At 43.8% G+C, this 21,161-nt stretch overlaps 1 protein-coding gene and 2 long non-coding RNA genes across 24 annotated transcripts; 2 read left to right on the top strand and 1 right to left on the bottom strand.

Moving 5' to 3' along the window:
- Window positions 1-197: 197 nt before the first annotated feature.
- LOC118374089 (RNA polymerase I-specific transcription initiation factor RRN3-like) lies at window positions 198-16,123 on the bottom strand. Its single transcript, XM_052519276.1, has 17 exons — window positions 15,682-16,123; window positions 15,500-15,556; window positions 15,326-15,415; window positions 15,100-15,229; window positions 14,957-15,016; window positions 14,385-14,448; window positions 14,187-14,256; window positions 5,422-5,520; window positions 5,203-5,298; window positions 4,959-5,088; window positions 4,729-4,859; window positions 4,488-4,618; window positions 4,167-4,351; window positions 1,308-1,416; window positions 1,015-1,167; window positions 779-869; window positions 198-668 (listed from the first exon to the last, which is right to left on the bottom strand). Exons 1-17 carry the CDS (start codon window positions 15,775-15,777, stop codon window positions 510-512), a joined length of 1,851 nt encoding a protein of 616 aa, XP_052375236.1. The 5' UTR covers window positions 15,778-16,123; the 3' UTR covers window positions 198-509.
- On the top strand, window positions 5,516-14,171 carry LOC127930091 (uncharacterized). 22 transcript variants are annotated; one of them, XR_008136690.1, is made up of 11 exons: window positions 5,516-5,632; window positions 5,893-6,217; window positions 6,413-6,542; window positions 6,673-6,867; window positions 7,063-7,322; window positions 7,973-8,102; window positions 8,688-8,882; window positions 10,313-10,442; window positions 10,703-10,897; window positions 11,418-11,807; window positions 13,952-14,171. It is a non-coding gene; the product is annotated as an uncharacterized LOC127930091 (long non-coding RNA). The 22 variants fall into 22 exon arrangements; XR_008136680.1 differs by lacking the exons at window positions 7,973-8,102; window positions 8,688-8,882; window positions 10,313-10,442; window positions 10,703-10,897 and adding exons at window positions 8,233-8,687; window positions 9,793-9,922; window positions 13,692-13,756 and having other exon boundaries at window positions 7,193-7,387; window positions 11,028-11,807; window positions 14,017-14,171; XR_008136679.1 differs by lacking the exons at window positions 7,063-7,322; window positions 8,688-8,882; window positions 10,313-10,442; window positions 10,703-10,897 and adding exons at window positions 7,583-7,777; window positions 9,793-9,922 and having other exon boundaries at window positions 8,038-8,167; window positions 11,028-11,807.
- On the top strand, window positions 11,991-12,453 carry LOC127930092 (uncharacterized). The gene is made up of 2 exons (XR_008136700.1): window positions 11,991-12,197; window positions 12,263-12,453. It is a non-coding gene; the product is annotated as an uncharacterized LOC127930092 (long non-coding RNA).
- Window positions 16,124-21,161: the final 5,038 nt, after the last annotated feature.

Here is a 21,161-nt window from a genome sequence, read left to right as displayed (position 1 = left end):
CCATGCTCTACCAACTGAGCTACAGAAGGAGTTTACAGATATGTTTCCTTTTTCATCTACTGCAGGTGACCTTTCTTACAAGTATCTGTTCTGGTTAAGAAGAATTTCAATAAGGGAACATGTTTACAATCTGTAAAATTATATAAATCATTAAAATGTGTTGTTCAGAACTTGACACAAATTGTAGATCAGAGACATCCATAATCAATGAACCATTGAAAGTGTCAGAATTCTCTTTTGTAAATACAGTTACCTTCGCTGAGAACACAAAAATCTTTCGATTTTCCCATCCTAGATAAAACAAATACATTTTCTTTCCATAGTGGAGTTAAATTAACTTATTCACTATTAACCAGTTATAACATGTTAACTGCTATAACATAGAACAATTATTATAAAATGAATAGCTCTAGCCACGCATTGTACACTTTGTGTTCATAATCTTTTGCGTCCTGGAGTAGGTTCTTGATGGGGTGGTGATTGTAGATGGTTCCGACTGATACTTCTCTTCAGTGATGATAGGGTCTCTGTAGGAAGGAGATGGGCGGCGAGCCCACACTGCTGGGGCTGTGGAGGTGTGACTCATACGAGCCAGGGGTCATACCCATCACCCCCTTTGTCTCCGGCGTCTCCCCTCGCAGGAAGTCATCCTCATCTGCATCAGAGCACTGAGACAGAGAGAAAACAGCCAATCAAACCACAAAAACAACCAATAGGGACACACACAGCATCCAATCTTGTGAGTCCCTGAGAGAATACAAGACTGTCTGTGTTATACCAGTCTGACTCTCTTGGTGGTGACGGTGTCCACCTCAGTGTCTGCTGGCTCCTCCCACACCTGGTAGAGGGGCTCGATTAGTTGACTTGACCTGGAGAGGAGAGAAGAAAAACATGATCAGAAATGGAAAATTAATTCTCTTCTTAGAGTTCAGGTTGTACTACTGCCATTTCCAACCAATTTCTCCTGTTTTGTGCCCACTGATATGTGGTCCCTGAGAAGGGGTCATGGGTTACCTCTTGAGCACGTAGGGGTCGAAGGGGAAGAAACTGTCCAGGGGGTTGGTGTTGGTGGACACACAGTCGCCCCCCACGGAGCTGCGGACCACGGGGAGAACATGGCGGTTGTTCCTCTCGATGATGGTGTAGCAGAACACCAACTGGTACTTTCTGTGGATGGATGGATACACGTCTGGGTCAAACAACCACTTCACATTTTTAGAAGCAGACAGAAAGTAATACAGTGCTGTAGCAGAGTGTAATTTATGTGTGACTGGCTTAAAGGGTGGTTGGTCAGTGTACCACTGTACCTGGTGATGGCAGCAAACATGTTGGTGACGGCAGGCAGGCAGACCTTCAGAGGGTTGAGCTGACACATCACTATCCTCTCTAGGTTCAGACTCTGCAGGTACGCCAGCCCTGGGAGGGAAACAGACATACAGTTATATAATACTGGAAACTGGTGGAGAGCCCCCCCTTACAGACACACAGTTATATAATACTGGAAACTGGTAGAGACCCCCCCTTACCGACACACAGTTATATAATACTGGAAACTGGTAGAGACCCCCCTTACAGACATACAGTTATATAATACTGGAAACTGGTAGAGAGCCCCCCCTTACAGACACACAGTTATATAATACTGGAAACTGGTAGAGACCCCCCTTACAGACATACAGTTATATAATACTGGAAACTGGTAGAGAGCCCCCCCTTACAGACACACAGTTATATAATACTGGAAACTGGTAGAGACCCCCCCCCTTACAGACATACAGTTATATAATACTGGAAACTGGTAGAGAGCCCCCCTTACAGACACACAGTTATATAATACTGGAAACTGGTAGAGAGCCCCCCTTACAGACACACAGTTATATAATACTGGAAACTGGTAGAGAACCCCCCCCCTTACAGACATACAGTTATATAATACTGGAAACTGGTAGAGAGCCCCCCCCTTACAGACATACAGTTATATAATACTGGAAACTGGTAGAGACCCCCCTTACAGACACACAGTTATATAATACTGGAAACTGGTAGAGAGCCCCCCCTTACAGACATACAGTTATATAATACTGGAAACTGGTAGAGAGCCCCCCTTACAGACACACAGTTATATAATACTGGACACTGGTAGAGAGCCCCCCCTTACAGACATACAGTTATATAATACTGGAAACTGGTAGAGAGCCCCCCTTACAGACATACAGTTATATAATACTGGAAACTGGTAGAGAGCCCCCCTTACAGACATACAGTTATATAATACTGGAAACTGGTAGAGACCCCCTTACAGACACACAGTTATATAATACTGGAAACTGGTAGAGACCCACCCCTTACAGACATACAGTTATATAATACTAGAAACTGGTAGAGAGCCCCCCCTTACAGACATACAGTTATATAATACTGGAAACTGGTAGAGAGCCCCCCTTACAGACATACAGTTATATAATACTGGAAACTGGTAGAGACCCCCCTTACAGACACACAGTTATATAATACTGGAAACTGGTAGAGACCCCCCCTTACAGACATACAGTTATATAATACTGGAAACTGGTAGAGAGCCCCCCTTACAGACACACAGTTATATAATACTGGAAACTGGTAGAGAGCCCCCTTACAGACATACAGTTATATAATACTGGAAACTGGTAGAGACCCCCCTTACAGACATACAGTTATATAATACTGGAAACTGGTAGAGACCCCCCTTACAGACACACAGTTATATAATACTGGAAACTGGTAGAGACCCACCCCCTTACAGACATACAGTTATATAATACTAGAAACTGGTAGAGAGCACCCCCTTACAGACATACAGTTATATAATACTGGAAACTGGTAGAGCCCCCCCTTACAGACACACAGTTATATAATACTGGAAACTGGTAGAGAGCCCTCCCACAGAGATACAGTTATATAATACTGGAAACTGGTAGAGCCTCCCCCTTACAGACACACAGTTATATAATACTGGAAACTGGTAGAGAGCCCTCCCACAGAGATACAGTTATATAATACTGGAAACTGGTAGAGAGCCCTCCCACAGAGATACAGTTATATAATACTGGAAACTGGTAGAGAGCCCTCCCACAGAGATACAGTTATATAATACTGGAAACTGGTAGAGAGCCCTCCCACAGAGATACAGTTATATAATACTGGAAACTGGTAGAGAGCCCTCCCACAGAGATACAGTTATATAATACTGGAAACTGGTAGAGAGCCCCCCCCCTTACAGACACACAGTTATATAATACTGGAAACTGGTAGAGAGCCCCCCTTACAGACATACAGTTATATAATACTGGAAACTGGTAGAGAGCCCTCCCACAGAGATACAGTTATATAATACTGGAAACTGGTAGAGAGCCCTCCCACAGAGATACAGTTATATAATACTGGAAACTGGTAGAGAGCCCCCCCCTTACAGACACACAGTTATATAATACTGGAAACTGGTAGAGAGCCCCCCTTACAGACATACAGTTATATAATACTGGAAACTGGTAGAGAGCCCCCCCTTACAGACATACAGTTATATAATACTGGAAACTGGTAGAGAGCCCCCCCTTACAGACATAAAGTTATATAATACTGGAAACTGGTAGAGACCCCCCTTACAGACATACAGTTATATAATACTGGAAACTGGTAGAGAGCCCTCCCACAGAGATACAGTTATATAATACTGGAAACTGGTAGAGAGCCCTCCCACAGAGATACAGTTATATAATACTGGAAACTGATAGAGAGCCCCCCCCCTTACAGACACAGTTATATAATACTGGAAACTGGTAGAGAGCCCCCCTTACAGACATACAGTTATATAATACTGGAAACTGGTAGAGAGCCCCCCTTACAGACATACAGTTATATAATACTGGAAACTGGTAGAGAGCCCCCCTTACAGACATACAGTTATATAATACTGGAAACTGGTAGAGAGCCCCCCTTACAGACATACAGTTATATAATACTGGAAACTGGTAGAGAGCCCCCCTTACAGACATACAGTTATATAATACTAGAAACTGGTAGAGAGCCCTCCCACAGAGATTGCCAGGCCAGTGAGATTTATCAATTGATACAATAACAAAATTGTAAGTATCTGTGTATGTGTTTTACACGCATGTGTAATCCCCTACCTTTCTTCATGTTGCCCTCCAAGATGCTCCTGTGTCTGAAGATGAGTGTGTAGAAGACAGCCTGGCAGGCGTTGTAGAAGGGCCCGTGTAGCGTGATGTCACAGTAGGCCCGGGAGCCGGAGTCCTGGCTGTCTATGTATAGGTGGAGCCAGGGGACCAGCAGGTCCAGACACGCACGTACCGTACTGCAGGACGGAGAACAGTCAGAGAATCTTAGATAGGGAGTTAGGAGGGACCAGAGAGTATGCTGCGTAGAACCAACCACACCCCAACATGCTCTAAGGAGCCCTTGATGATCAGCAAAAGTAGGGTGTGACTCACGCGACGGGCAGGAAGTTGGCACGGGCCAGGAAGCTACCCATGTAGCCAGCGGCAGATTGGCGCAGTACTGCCGGGTGAGACGGGCTCTGCAGTAACCTCCACAGGTGTTCCAGAAACGCCTCTGCCAGAGCCTGAGAGAGGGGTCAAACACACAGCCAATCAATCGAGTTACCCACTCAACCGTTCTATAAAATGCCACTACTATAAAGCCGCACGGATGCACACCGTTGTGAGTACTGACCAGTCTGAAGCTGCAGAGGTAGAAGAGGGCGTATTGGACGTGACAGGAGGCGTGTGTAGGTAGGATAAGTTTATCAAACACACACACCAGGTCCTTGTACAGATCCTTAGTCCGCTCCACATCCAGACAACCTGCCAGAGAGAGAGAGTAGAGGGGGAGAGAGAAAGGAAGCAGAGTAAGCACTGTCTTGTCATATGTCTAGTGAGTGTGTGTGAAGACCCTGTGCTCACCGTTGACGTGGCACATGTCCTTGATGAAGGCCAGCAGCACAACCATGAGAGTGTCCAGTCTCTCAGCAACAGGGTGGACCATCACATTGGTCCCTGTTGGACTGGACTTCACTGAACACACATCCTCATCCTGTGTGAGAGAGAGAGAGAGAGGAGGGAAACGTCACACCATTTCAGTCGCAAAATGGAGAACTATCACACCTGTGACTGTTGTATGTAAAACATAGCAGATCTAGTCAGTCACCATGTCAAAGAGGCCCTCCTCCTCCTGCTCTCCTTTCAACTCCTGCTGCACAGCATTCTCCTCCACCTCCTCTATCTCTCCCCGGGGAGCACTCACCTGGAACACGACACACCGTGTTAGCACACAAAAAACACCTATTTCTCAGTGAAGAACTGGAAAGCCAAAACACACACACACACACACACACGAGCAACTGTGCCTTAACTAACACACACTTACGTCCAGTTTGAGCATCCTACTGATGATGAGTTCCAGGACGTCTCGTCGTAGAGAGGGGATGTAAACCGCCACCCGCAGAAGGTTATGGACATAACACTCCTGGGGAGAGTGAAAGACAACCATACTGTACAACAACCTGACAGAAGGTTATGGACACAACACTCCTGGGGAGAGTGAAAGACAACCATACTGTACAACAACCTGACAGAAGGTTATGGACATAACACTCCTGGGGAGAGTGAAAGACAACCATACTGTACAACAACCTGACAGAAGGTTATGGACATAACACTCCTGGGGAGAGTGAAAGACAACCATACTGTACAACAACCTGACAGAAGGTTAAGGACATAACACTCCTGGGGAGAGTGAAAGACAACCATACTGTACAACAACCTGACAGAAGGTTATGGACATAACACTCCTGGGGAGAGTGAAAGACAACCATACTGTACAACAACCTGACAGAAGGTTATGGACACAACACTCCTGGGGAGAGTGAAAGACAACCATACTGTACAACAACCTGACAGAAGGTTATGGACATAACACTCCTGGGGAGAGTGAAAGACAACCATACTGTACAACAACCTGACAGAAGGTTATGGACATAACACTCCTGGGGAGAGTGAAAGACAACCATACTGTACAACAACCTGACAGAAGGTTATGGACATAACACTCCTGGGGAGAGTGAAAGACAACCATACTGTACAACAACCTGACAGAAGGTTAAGGACATAACACTCCTGGGGAGAGTGAAAGACAACCATACTGTACAACAACCTGACAGAAGGTTATGGACACAACACTCCTGGGGAGAGTGAAAGACAACCATACTGTACAACAACCTGACAGAAGGTTAAGGACATAACACTCCTGGGGAGAGTGAAAGACAACCATACTGTACAACAACCTGACAGAAGGTTAAGGACATAACACTCCTGGGGAGAGTGAAAGACAACCATACTGTACAACAACCTGACAGAAGGTTATGGACATAACACTCCTGGGGAGAGTGAAAGACAACCATACTGTACAACAACCTGACAGAAGGTTAAGGACATAACACTCCTGGGGAGAGTGAAAGACAACCATACTGTACAACAACCTGACAGAAGGTTAAGGACATAACACTCCTGGGGAGAGTGAAAGACAACCATACTGTACAACAACCTGACAGAAGGTTAAGGACATAACACTCCTGGGGAGAGTGAAAGACAACCATACTGTACAACAACCTGACAGAAGGTTATGGACATAACACTCCTGGGGAGAGTGAAAGACAACCATACTGTACAACAACCTGACAGAAGGTTATGGACATAACACTCCTGGGGAGAGTGAAAGACAACCATACTGTACAACAACCTGACAGAAGGTTATGGACACAACACTCCTGGGGAGAGTGAAAGACAACCATACTGTACAACAACCTGACAGAAGGTTAAGGACATAACACTCCTGGGGAGAGTGAAAGACAACCATACTGTACAACAACCTGACAGAAGGTTAAGGACATAACACTCCTGGGGAGAGTGAAAGACAACCATACTGTACAACAACCTGACAGAAGGTTAAGGACATAACACTCCTGGGGAGAGTGAAAGACAACCATACTGTACAACAACCTGACAGAAGGTTATGGACACAACACTCCTGGGGAGAGTGAAAGACAACCATACTGTACAACAACCTGACAGAAGGTTATGGACATAACACTCCTGGGGAGAGTGAAAGACAACCATACTGTACAACAACCTGACAGAAGGTTATGGACACAACACTCCTGGGGAGAGTGAAAGACAACCATACTGTACAACAACCTGACAGAAGGTTATGGACATAACACTCCTGGGGAGAGTGAAAGACAACCATACTGTACAACAACCTGACAGAAGGTTAAGGACATAACACTCCTGGGGAGAGTGAAAGACAACCATACTGTACAACAACCTGACAGAAGGTTAAGGACATAACACTCCTGGGGAGAGTGAAAGACAACCATACTGTACAACAACCTGACAGAAGGTTAAGGACATAACACTCCTGGGGAGAGTGAAAGACAACCATACTGTACAACAACCTGACAGAAGGTTAAGGACATAACACTCCTGGGGAGAGTGAAAGACAACCATACTGTACAACAACCTGACAGAAGGTTATGGACACAACACTCCTGGGGAGAGTGAAAGACAACCATACTGTACAACAACCTGACAGAAGGTTATGGACACAACACTCCTGGGGAGAGTGAAAGACAACCATACTGTACAACAACCTGACAGAAGGTTATGGACACAACACTCCTGGGGAGAGTGAAAGACAACCATACTGTACAACAACCTGACAGAAGGTTAAGGACATAACACTCCTGGGGAGAGTGAAAGACAACCATACTGTACAACAACCTGACAGAAGGTTATGGACATAACACTCCTGGAGAGAGTGAAAGACAACCATACTGTACAACAACCTGACAGAAGGTTATGGACATAACACTCCTGGGGAGAGTGAAAGACAACCATACTGTACAACAACCTGACAGAAGGTTATGGACATAACACTCCTGGGGAGAGTGAAAGACAACCATACTGTACAACAACCTGACAGAAGGTTATGGACACAACACTCCTGGGGAGAGTGAAAGACAACCATACTGTACAACAACCTGACAGAAGGTTAAGGACATAACACTCCTGGGGAGAGTGAAAGACAACCATACTGTACAACAACCTGACAGAAGGTTAAGGACATAACACTCCTGGGGAGAGTGAAAGACAACCATACTGTACAACAACCTGACAGAAGGTTATGGACATAACACTCCTGGGGAGAGTGAAAGACAACCATACTGTACAACAACCTGACAGAAGGTTATGGACATAACACTCCTGGGGAGAGTGAAAGACAACCATACTGTACAACAACCTGACAGAAGGTTATGGACATAACACTCCTGGGGAGAGTGAAAGACAACCATACTGTACAACAACCTGACAGAAGGTTATGGACATAACACTCCTGGGGAGAGTGAAAGACAACCATACTGTACAACAACCTGACAGAAGGTTATGGACATAACACTCCTGGGGAGAGTGAAAGACAACCATACTGTACAACAACCTGACAGAAGGTTATGGACATAACACTCCTGGGGAGAGTGAAAGACAACCATACTGTACAACAACCTGACAGAAGGTTAAGGACATAACACTCCTGGGGAGAGTGAAAGACAACCATACTGTACAACAACCTGACAGAAGGTTATGGACACAACACTCCTGGGGAGAGTGAAAGACAACCATACTGTACAACAACCTGACAGAAGGTTATGGACACAACACTCCTGGGGAGAGTGAAAGACAACCATACTGTACAACAACCTGACAGAAGGTTATGGACACAACACTCCTGGGGAGAGTGAAAGACAACCATACTGTACAACAACCTGACAGAAGGTTATGGACATAACACTCCTGGGGAGAGTGAAAGACAACCATACTGTACAACAACCTGACAGAAGGTTATGGACATAACACTCCTGGGGAGAGTGAAAGACAACCATACTGTACAACAACCTGACAGAAGGTTATGGACATAACACTCCTGGGGAGAGTGAAAGACAACCATACTGTACAACAACCTGACAGAAGGTTATGGACATAACACTCCTGGGGAGAGTGAAAGACAACCATACTGTACAACAACCTGACAGAAGGTTATGGACATAACACTCCTGGGGAGAGTGAAAGACAACCATACTGTACAACAACCTGACAGAAGGTTATGGACATAACACTCCTTGGGAGAGTGAAAGACAACCATACTGTACAACAACCTGACAGAAGGTTATGGACATAACACTCCTGGGGAGAGTGAAAGACAACCATACTGTACAACAACCTGACAGAAGGTTATGGACATAACACTCCTGGGGAGAGTGAAAGACAACCATACTGTACAACAACCTGACAGAAGGTTAAGGACATAACACTCCTGGGGAGAGTGAAAGACAACCATACTGTACAACAACCTGACAGAAGGTTATGGACATAACACTCCTGGGGAGAGTGAAAGACAACCATACTGTACAACAACCTGACAGAAGGTTAAGGACATAACACTCCTGGGGAGAGTGAAAGACAACCATACTGTACAACAACCTGACAGAAGGTTAAGGACATAACACTCCTGGGGAGAGTGAAAGACAACCATACTGTACAACAACCTGACAGAAGGTTAAGGACATAACACTCCTGGAGAGAGTGAAAGACAACCATACTGTACAACAATCTGACAGAAGGTTAAGGACATAACACTCCTGGGGAGAGTGAAAGACAACCATACTGTACAACAACCTGACAGAAGGTTATGGACATAACACTCCTGGGGAGAGTGAAAGACAACCATACTGTACAACAACCTGACAGAAGGTTAAGGACATAACACTCCTGGGGAGAGTGAAAGACAACCATACTGTACAACAACCTGACAGAAGGTTAAGGACATAACACTCCTGGGGAGAGTGAAAGACAACCATACTGTACAACAACCTGACAGAAGGTTAAGGACATAACACTCCTGGGGAGAGTGAAAGACAACCATACTGTACAACAACCTGACAGAAGGTTAAGGACATAACACTCCTGGGGAGAGTGAAAGACAACCATACTGTACAACAACCTGACAGAAGGTTAAGGACATAACACTCCTGGGGAGAGTGAAAGACAACCATACTGTACAACAACCTGACAGAAGGTTATGGACACAACACTCCTGGGGAGAGTGAAAGACAACCATACTGTACAACAACCTGACAGAAGGTTAAGGACATAACACTCCTGGGGAGAGTGAAAGACAACCATACTGTACAACAACCTGACAGAAGGTTATGGACACAACACTCCTGGGGAGAGTGAAAGACAACCATACTGTACAACAACCTGACAGAAGGTTATGGACACAACACTCCTGGGGAGAGTGAAAGACAACCATACTGTACAACAACCTGACAGAAGGTTATGGACACAACACTCCTGGGGAGAGTGAAAGACAACCATACTGTACAACAACCTGACAGAAGGTTATGGACACAACACTCCTGGGGAGAGTGAAAGACAACCATACTGTACAACAACCTGACAGAAGGTTATGGACACAACACTCCTGGGGAGAGTGAAAGACAACCATACTGTACAACAACCTGACAGAAGGTTATGGACATAACACTCCTGGAGAGAGTGAAAGACAACCATACTGTACAACAACCTGACAGAAGGTTATGGACATAACACTCCTGGGGAGAGTGAAAGACAACCATACTGTACAACAACCTGACAGAAGGTTATGGACATAACACTCCTGGGGAGAGTGAAAGACAACCATACTGTACAACAACCTGACAGAAGGTTATGGACACAACACTCCTGGGGAGAGTGAAAGACAACCATACTGTACAACAACCTGACAGAAGGTTAAGGACATAACACTCCTGGGGAGAGTGAAAGACAACCATACTGTACAACAACCTGACAGAAGGTTAAGGACATAACACTCCTGGGGAGAGTGAAAGACAACCATACTGTACAACAACCTGACAGAAGGTTATGGACATAACACTCCTGGGGAGAGTGAAAGACAACCATACTGTACAACAACCTGACAGAAGGTTATGGACATAACACTCCTGGGGAGAGTGAAAGACAACCATACTGTACAACAACCTGACAGAAGGTTATGGACATAACACTCCTGGGGAGAGTGAAAGACAACCATACTGTACAACAACCTGACAGAAGGTTATGGACATAACACTCCTGGGGAGAGTGAAAGACAACCATACTGTACAACAACCTGACAGAAGGTTATGGACATAACACTCCTGGGGAGAGTGAAAGACAACCATACTGTACAACAACCTGACAGAAGGTTAAGGACATAACACTCCTGGGGAGAGTGAAAGACAACCATACTGTACAACAACCTGACAGAAGGTTATGGACACAACACTCCTGGGGAGAGTGAAAGACAACCATACTGTACAACAACCTGACAGAAGGTTATGGACATAACACTCCTGGGGAGAGTGAAAGACAACCATACTGTACAACAACCTGACAGAAGGTTAAGGACATAACACTCCTGGGGAGAGTGAAAGACAACCATACTGTACAACAACCTGACAGAAGGTTATGGACACAACACTCCTGGGGAGAGTGAAAGACAACCATACTGTACAACAACCTGACAGAAGGTTATGGACATAACACTCCTGGGGAGAGTGAAAGACAACCATACTGTACAACAACCTGACAGAAGGTTAAGGACATAACACTCCTGGGGAGAGTGAAAGACAACCATACTGTACAACAACCTGACAGAAGGTTATGGACATAACACTCCTGGGGAGAGTGAAAGACAACCATACTGTACAACAACCTGACAGAAGGTTATGGACATAACACTCCTGGGGAGAGTGAAAGACAACCATACTGTACAACAACCTGACAGAAGGTTAAGGACATAACACTCCTGGGGAGAGTGAAAGACAACCATACTGTACAACAACCTGACAGAAGGTTATGGACATAACACTCCTGGGGAGAGTGAAAGACAACCATACTGTACAACAACCTGACAGAAGGTTATGGACATAACACTCCTGGGGAGAGTGAAAGACAACCATACTGTACAACAACCTGACAGAAGGTTATGGACACAACACTCCTGGGGAGAGTGAAAGACAACCATACTGTACAACAACCTGACAGAAGGTTATGGACATAACACTCCTGGGGAGAGTGAAAGACAACCATACTGTACAACAACCTGACAGAAGGTTAAGGACATAACACTCCTGGGGAGAGTGAAAGACAACCATACTGTACAACAACCTGACAGAAGGTTATGGACATAACACTCCTGGGGAGAGTGAAAGACAACCATACTGTACAACAACCTGACAGAAGGTTATGGACATAACACTCCTGGGGAGAGTGAAAGACAACCATACTGTACAACAACCTGACAGAAGGTTAGGACATAACACTCCTGGGGAGAGTGAAAGACAACCATACTGTACAACAACCTGACAGAAGGTTATGGACATAACACTCCTGGGGAGAGTGAAAGACAACCATACTGTACAACAACCTGACAGAAGGTTATGGACATAACACTCCTGGGGAGAGTGAAAGACAACCATACTGTACAACAACCTGACAGAAGGTTAAGGACATAACACTCCTGGGGAGAGTGAAAGACAACCATACTGTACAACAACCTGACAGAAGGTTATGGACATAACACTCCTGGGGAGAGTGAAAGACAACCATACTGTACAACAACCTGACAGAAGGTTATGGACATAACACTCCTGGGGAGAGTGAAAGACAACCATACTGTACAACAACCTGACAGAAGGTTAAGGACATAACACTCCTGGGGAGAGTGAAAGACAACCATACTGTACAACAACCTGACAGAAGGTTATGGACATAACACTCCTGGGGAGAGTGAAAGACAACCATACTGTACAACAACCTGACAGAAGGTTATGGACATAACACTCCTGGGGAGAGTGAAAGACAACCATACTGTACAACAACCTGACAGAAGGTTATGGACATAACACTCCTGGGGAGAGTGAAAGACAACCATACTGTACAACAACCTGACAGAAGGTTAAGGACATAACACTCCTGGGGAGAGTGAAAGACAACCATACTGTACAACAACCTGACAGAAGGTTAAGGACATAACACTCCTGGGGAGAGTGAAAGACAACCATACTGTACAACAACCTGACAGAAGGTTAAGGACATAACACTCCTGGGGAGAGTGAAAGACAACCATACTGTACAACAACCTGACAGAAGGTTATGGACATAACACTCCTGGGGAGAGTGAAAGACAACCATACTGTACAACAACCTGACAGAAGGTTATGGACATAACACTCCTGGGGAGAGTGAAAGACAACCATACTGTACAACAACCTGACAGAAGGTTAAGGACATAACACTCCTGGGGAGAGTGAAAGACAACCATACTGTACAACAACCTGACAGAAGGTTATGGACATAACACTCCTGGGGAGAGTGAAAGACAACCATACTGTACAACAACCTGACAGAAGGTTAAGGACATAACACTCCTGGGGAGAGTGAAAGACAACCATACTGTACAACAACCTGACAGAAGGTTATGGACACAACACTCCTGGAGAGAGTGAAAGACAACCATACTGTACAACAACCTGACAGAAGGTTATGGACACAACACTCCTGGAGAGAGTGAAAGACAACCATACTGTACAACAACCTGACAGAAGGTTAAGGACATAACACTCCTGGGGAGAGTGAAAGACAACCATACTGTACAACAACCTGACAGAAGGTTAAGGACATAACACTCCTGGGGAGAGTGAAAGACAACCATACTGTACAACAACCTGACAGAAGGTTAAGGACATAACACTCCTGGGGAGAGTGCAAGACAACCATACTGTACAACAACCTGACAGAAGGTTAAGGACATAACACTCCTGGGGAGAGTGCAAGACAACCATACTGTACAACAACCTGACAGAAGGTTATGGACACAACACTCCTGGAGAGAGTGAAAGACAACCATACTGTACAACAACCTGACAGAAGGTTAAGGACATAACACTCCTGGGGAGAGTGAAAGACAACCATACTGTACAACAACCTGACAATAAAAAACGAAACATGAGGCTACCTACCGCAGCCACTGCTTACCAGGGTTCTGGAAGATTTCTGCACAAAAGGAAAGTTGTCAATCAGAATGGGCATCAGGAAACAGCTGGTGCTGAAATGAGAAGGACGAAAAAATATGTTTATTACAAGTTAGCATTGGGGGTCAACAATTCCCAAGGTCAGACCTGGGTCTGAAAATGATCCAGCAACATGTTGTAGGATTGTCTTATGGCTACTTACGATGGGACATATCTGCCAATCAGCTGCAGGGCCTGGTGACACTGGTCAAAACTTCTTGGAAGGTCTTCAAATCAAGAAAGAAGAGAAAGGGTTAAAACTGTGCAGAAATGAAAAGTATTTGCCGTTTTGAACGAACATCCAACGTTGATCAAGTTGGATCTGTGAACTGGGTGTCATTATACCCTTTATATTGGAATGGAACGTTCATTCTGTAACGTTTGAAGTAAAAACACAATTGTAACATTGAAGTAAAACTAAGATTTATGAGGAAGTCTGTCAGCCTGACAAATCAGTAACCATAAGGGGTGGGACTCCTGCAGTGAAAGTCCCCAGTGCTAGAGTCTCCGTGCATTATCTTATCTACACCTCACCTCCCCTCTTATCATCCTCACTCTTCAAGGGCTTTAGAGGTGTGCCTAGTTTCCCTAAAAGGACGAGTGGAGCAGCCTTTTACCAACTGCAGTCTCAGGTCACTATGAATTTACTGCAGTGTGTATTTCAATGAAACAATTCAGGGACTGTCTGTTGAACAACCTTCCCATCACAAACAGTAATGAAACAGTAACACCTACTTTCATCGTCATCATCCGAGTCAGAGATGTCCACTCCTCCCTCACAGATCTTCACTCTCTCTGGAAAGGAAGGAACAACAACAGGTCTTTAAAGTAGCCATATTGACTTATCAGAATGTCCACGCAGACAGACAGGAACTCACTGGGTTTGAAGTTGGAGACCACCATCTTGAGGCAGGCCCGGAGGTAGACCGTCTGGGCAGATACCAGGTTACCGAGGAAGGCCAGATACTCCTCCACTACGGCAGGGCTTCGGCCCAGCCACGGCAGCCTCTGGTTCAGAGACACAAGGGGTAGATACAGCATTAGAAAACTGTTCCTGGACTGGGCAGTACTGTCCATCTCTTGATTCAAGTGTTCCATCCTCACCAGAGCCACATAGATCAGCTGCTCATGGTCTTTGCTGAGTTGTGTCACACAATTCCGGAACTCCTGCAGCCAGTTGATGATTTGGGCATCCTGTCAAAAAAGGAAGAAATTCTATTATCATTAAGACCTCTGGAAACTGTACATGTAGCAGAACTGCTCGTCGTGCTCATTTACCTTGATATCTGGATCTGCCAGCTGATGTTTCAACAACTCATAGTCACTGGTATCTCCCTTGAAAAAGAACCAACCAGCAGCAAATACTGTCATATGTATACCAGGTTATAACTACATTCCAAAGTGAATCACATAAGTGTCTAAGGCATCCAAGTTTGGTGTCACTGGATTGAAAATCTCACCTGTTTGAATTTCGCTAACGTGGCAACAACATTTCCCCCAAACCGCACCGTCTTCAAGGGGGGAGTGTTCATGAAATCTCTCCCCTCAATCTCCATGCTTTACACACACGCGCTGGGGAGGGAATGATGGCAACAATAGCGCGCGAGTAAAATTGACTGAGCTACAAAGTGGTAAGCAAGTATTGTGAAACATAAAGCATGACAACACAATACAGTTAGCACAGCTTGCTATAAATGTGCTAGCTACTATTAGTTTGATGGTAATGCGTTTACAGAAACGTATTTGAAAGGCTTCAGTCTTACAAATCAAATTAAATAGTGTTCAGATAGCTACAATTCTATTTGCAACGCAAAATGCTGTTTCGATCCTGATCAAATTAAACGTGCCTTCTCCATGCCGCTAACTTCACAACAGGAAGAGAGAATGGTGACCGATTTTATTTACGGAAATGAATGGTAGATTCTTCTTTCTGTACTAGCGCCGTGGTCTTCTATGGTGCATTACTGCTACCTACCGTGGCGGAGCAATAGGCATATTTGATTGAACAGTTCCGTCAGAAAATGTCACCTTTGCCATCGCGGCCTATTTGGATTGAGCGTTATCAATCCGACTCTAATATTGCACTCTAAATTTATGGGGAGGGATTAGAACATTGGACACGGCATTTGGGCTCCCGAGTGGCGCAGCTGTCTAAGGCGTCACTACAGTCCCTGGTTCGAATCCAGGCTGAATCACATCCGGTCGTGTCCAATGAATGAATAATTTCAACAACAAAAAATGAAATGTGTTGACTTTGAATCAACAGTGTTCAACCAGTTTGTGTCCAGTGCAATGGCGATTTTAGCATGTAACAATACATTAATTGCACTAAAACAGTTACAAATGGTGCCCACAAATTGTTAGGGCCTACATAAAGCTGTGCCAACAGCAGTCCCAACACCTTACCACTGCTACACCTGGCTATCAGCTGAGCCTTGTCTGGCAGCGAAACAGTTAATTCAGCCTAATTTACTGCCTTTTAAAAACAACATAGCTGATATGGCTGACTTGCTTAAACAAATGTGGTTTCTACTGACAATTGAGATGTACAAACTATGGCATTTAGATGTACAAACTATGGCATAAGTGGATGATGAGCGAATAAGAGGCCATCTCTAATTTGATTAAGACATTAATGAACGAGGTAGGATGGACGTAGACAATATAACTATGTGCTCAGCACTTTTGAAATGTACAGCAACAGAATTCAGAACATGGACCTTTCTTACAGCATTCTCCCTGTACACCAAGTCAGAACTGTAGGATAAATAAAGGGGGCATATAAGCAGACAATGAAAACTCTTACAAAAATCAATTATGACCACACTTTTCTCAAAGAACTGAGCAACGTCTGAGTCTGAGCCAGGACGGTCTCTCTGGGGGATAAAATGCAGTTAGTTTGTTTTCTCTTATCCGGATTGAACTGCTGGTATCTCCCGGTCACTTTAATTGATTTGTACATTTTCAACTAACCGTATCTTCCCGGGGTGAGTTCTATTACATTTACAGGAGAGTATATTTTGGTTTAGTCCATATCCACTGGGCGAAGCAATAAGTGGGTTTAGGCCCACTGCTTTCCCCCTCATTTATGTTCATCTTTCGTAAAGAGACTCAAGCAGCCCTTACCGTGGGCAGTAAATATTCAGCCATAAATATCTATTCACAACGTTTGTTTTCAATTTAGAGAACTTGCAGGTTTTAGTTTACGCCAAGGTTTAGCTAGTAAGAGCAAGATGGAAAGCGAGCAGCAACGTATCTCTACAAGTGTATTCATGTTTGATTGTTAGGACTGTTGTTCTAGTCTGACAATCGGGGTGGGTGGGATTTTTTTTTTCTTCCTTTTTTCTATGTTTATTGTTTCCCTCCGAAAGAGACACACAGGTCACTTTTGTGCTCAAACCAAAGTTGAAACATTTCCTAATTATCTGCATATGATAGATTTCTATTCAGTTACATATTTGAAACCCAACCTATGCTTAATCCACTAAAATATGTCACATTCAACGTAAAAGGTCTTTAACAGCCTGATTAAAAGGAAAAGAGTCTATACATACCTTAAGAAATTAAAGCCTGACATTGTGTTTTTACAAGAAATACATCTTACAGCCAGTGAACACAAGAAATTGAAGAGGGAATGGGTAGGACAAGTTTTTGCATCCAATTTTAACTCCAAAGCAAGAGGAACTGCAATTTTGATAAGTAGACACATCCCCTTCTGCGTCAACAACACCATCTCTGATCCCTCTGGCAGGTTTGTTTTGGTGCAGGGGCATATGTTTTCAGAGTCTTGGACCCTATTGAATATTTATGCTCCTAACTTCGATGACCATATTTTTATTCAGAATGTCTTCCTTCAGGTTGCTCAAGCACCACCAGGATGGCTACTGGTTGGAGGAGATTTACATTTTTGCTTAGATACAGTTCTTGATAGGTCTTCTGATAAACCCTCACTTCTTACCAAAGCCGGCAAGCTCACCATGTCATTCATGAAAGATCTCAATTTACTAGACATCTGGAGACAGTTGCACCCACAGGATAGGGACTACTCTTTTTATTCACACCCACACAAGACACACACACGCATAGATAACTTTTAACTTTCGACACAACTGTTTCATAGAGTGTTAGATGTCGAGTATCTCCCCAGATTGCTTAGTGACCATTCTCCTCTGGTATTATCAATCTCCATTCCTACCAAGGTAAATGGAGCATATAGATGGAGACTAAATTCTACACTTCTAAAGCAACCTGAATTTTGTGCATTCATCAAAGAGCAGATCAATATTTTTACTTTGACAAACAAACCCCCTGCTCCTGACAGCTTCATTCTTTGGGACACATTGAAGGCCTATCTGAGGGGACAGATGATTTCCTATACTAAAGGGCTGAAGAAAAAACACGGTGCGGATCTGAGTGCCCTTGAATCTGAAATCTCCGAGCTAGAGAAAACCTACCAAAGAGGCCCGACTAAAGATCTATACAGGCTTTTGGTAAATAAAAAACTTAAATATAATATTCTGAACACATATCAAGCTGAGAGGGCCAACACATCATCAAAACAGCGTTATTATGAGCTTGGAGAGAAAGCTCACAAAGTATTGGCATGGCAACTGAAAGCAGAGGAAAGTAAGAGGACAATTAATGCCATAGAAACTCTCACTAAAGAGATATCTTTCGACCCTACTGAAAAGAATAATACTTTTAAGAAATACTATGAAGACCTCTACACTTCCCAATCAAGCGATGATCTATCAGAGATAGAAGACAGCGAGCGCCTGAGTGAACACTTCTCAGTCCCTGAATTGTTGGAGGCCATTAAATCCTTACCTTCTAATAAATCTCCTGGGGAGGATGGCTTCCCTCCAGAGTTCTATAAAGAATTTAGGGAGCTGTTGGTCCCCTACCTTATGGAGGTACTTAAAAAAGCCAGAGAAGACAACTGCTTTCCAGAGTCCTTCTCTCAAGCAGTGATTACTGTAATCCACAAGAAAGGGAAAAACCCGCTAAAGTGCGCCTCCTATAGACCAATCTCTCTCCTTAACACAGATTGTAAACTGGTCACCAAGATGCTATCTAAGAGACTGGAGTCATGTCTTCCCCTGTTGGTCAACCCAGATCAGACTGGCTTCATAATTCATAGATTGTCCTCCAATAATCTCAGAAGGTTCTTTGATATAATTCACCTTGCAAACAAAAACAAAATACCTGGTGTCGCAGTCTCCCTCGACACTGAAAAGGCCTTTGATAGGGTTGAATGGCCTTACCTCTTTCGCGTCTTGGAAAAGTTCGGTTTAGGTACCGTGTTTGTAAATTTGATAAAATCACTCTACAAATCTCCTAAAGCTAGGATCGCTACCAATGGGATTACTTCCTCCTCTTTCCCTCTTTATAGGGGGAACAGACAAGGTTGCCCAATTAGCCCCCACCTCTTTGCCCTCGCCATCGAACCGTTGGCTGAGGCTATTAGAACGTGCCCTGACATACATGGCCTTGAGGTGGGCCCCCATACCCATAAATTATCACTCTTTGCGGACGACGGTTTCTGGCAGGGGGTATGCGATACCATATCCTCAATTCACGGGGTTCCCTTTAGACCCGGAGGTCTGTCTACTGGGTAACTTTACAAACACCAATCTTAGGCAAAGCCATACTATAAAGCTAACAGAAATATTGCTTGCGATTGCCAAGAAATGTATTGCCTTGAAATGGAAATTGGATTCCTCCCTGCCAGTTGCAATGTGGCTTTCGGAAGTTAATAGTTGTATCCCTTTGGAGAAAATCACTTACTGCTTGAGGAATAAGTTAAAGACATTTGACAGAATTTGACAACCTTTTATTGACTATATGGAGAATCTCCCCCCACATCTCATTGATTGAATCTATATATAATCCTCACATAATGTTTCACACGTAATGTATAATATGTAGCCTACGGCAGGTGATCCAATGTCTCGGTTATTTTTTTATTTTTTATTTTTATTTTTATATTTTTATTTTTTATTATTGTATGTTTGTTTATATAACTATAATTATAATTAATTTTTGTTACGTTCGTCTGTTACTGTCACTTTGTCCTATCGTTGTCTAATATCTTTTCACTTTTGTTTTGAATTTTCTTAATTGGAAAATGCAAAAAAAAAAAAAATCAATTATGACATTTTGCTAAAACAGGTTATAGGCTACATGTACACCAAGTCAGAACAGTAGGCTAAATTATAAGGGGAAAAGGGACCAAATTATTAGGGTGAGGCACATGGTCTACTAACAGCTTACTACACAATATACACTTAGTATTACTTTCTTAGCTACAGTATACATATCTCCCTGGCATATTACATCATTTATGCAGCAGCATACAAGACATTTCTGGACTCACCTTGTGCTGTGCTCACGGCGGTCCTTCTTGTGCAAACTTTGTCATCAAAGTCCGGCATTCTCTGGGTTTATGGTTCTTTCAAGACAACTGGGAACTCTGAAAAAAACAAGGTTGAATCATGTTGACATCAGTGATTTTCAGGTCAGCGCTCTAGAAAGAGACTCCAGTTCCCGACTTGCAATTCAGAGTTGGATGATCGTTCAAGACTTATTTTCCCAGTCGGAGCTCCTTTTTCCCTTTTTCCCTTTTTCCCTTTTTCCCTTTTTCCCTTTTTCCCTTTTTCCCTTTTTCCCTTTTTCCGAGTTCACAGCTGTCTTGAACTCACTGAAATTTGAGATTTTCCAGTTCCAAGTTTCCAGTTGTTTTGAGCACAGCAGAAGTCATGCTGGATTGACAGCCCAATGTTGAGTGTTTGTCCTTTTAAACTGGGAAAACTTGGACCACACAGCCACTCCACTGAATAGCAGGCTGGTGATTTCTATCTAATGCTTGCAGTTCACCACTGATTCCTTCCAAACCACTCTTTGTTGAATTTGTGATTTCCAATTTTTGGTGTAATGTTCA

This window comes from Oncorhynchus keta, chromosome 5 (assembly GCF_023373465.1).
Source record: "Oncorhynchus keta strain PuntledgeMale-10-30-2019 chromosome 5, Oket_V2, whole genome shotgun sequence".
NCBI classification, from domain to species: Eukaryota; Metazoa; Chordata; class Actinopteri; order Salmoniformes; family Salmonidae; genus Oncorhynchus; species Oncorhynchus keta.
The sequence above is the reverse complement of the archived record's forward strand: the minus strand, read 5'-3'. Positions and strand labels throughout refer to the sequence as shown.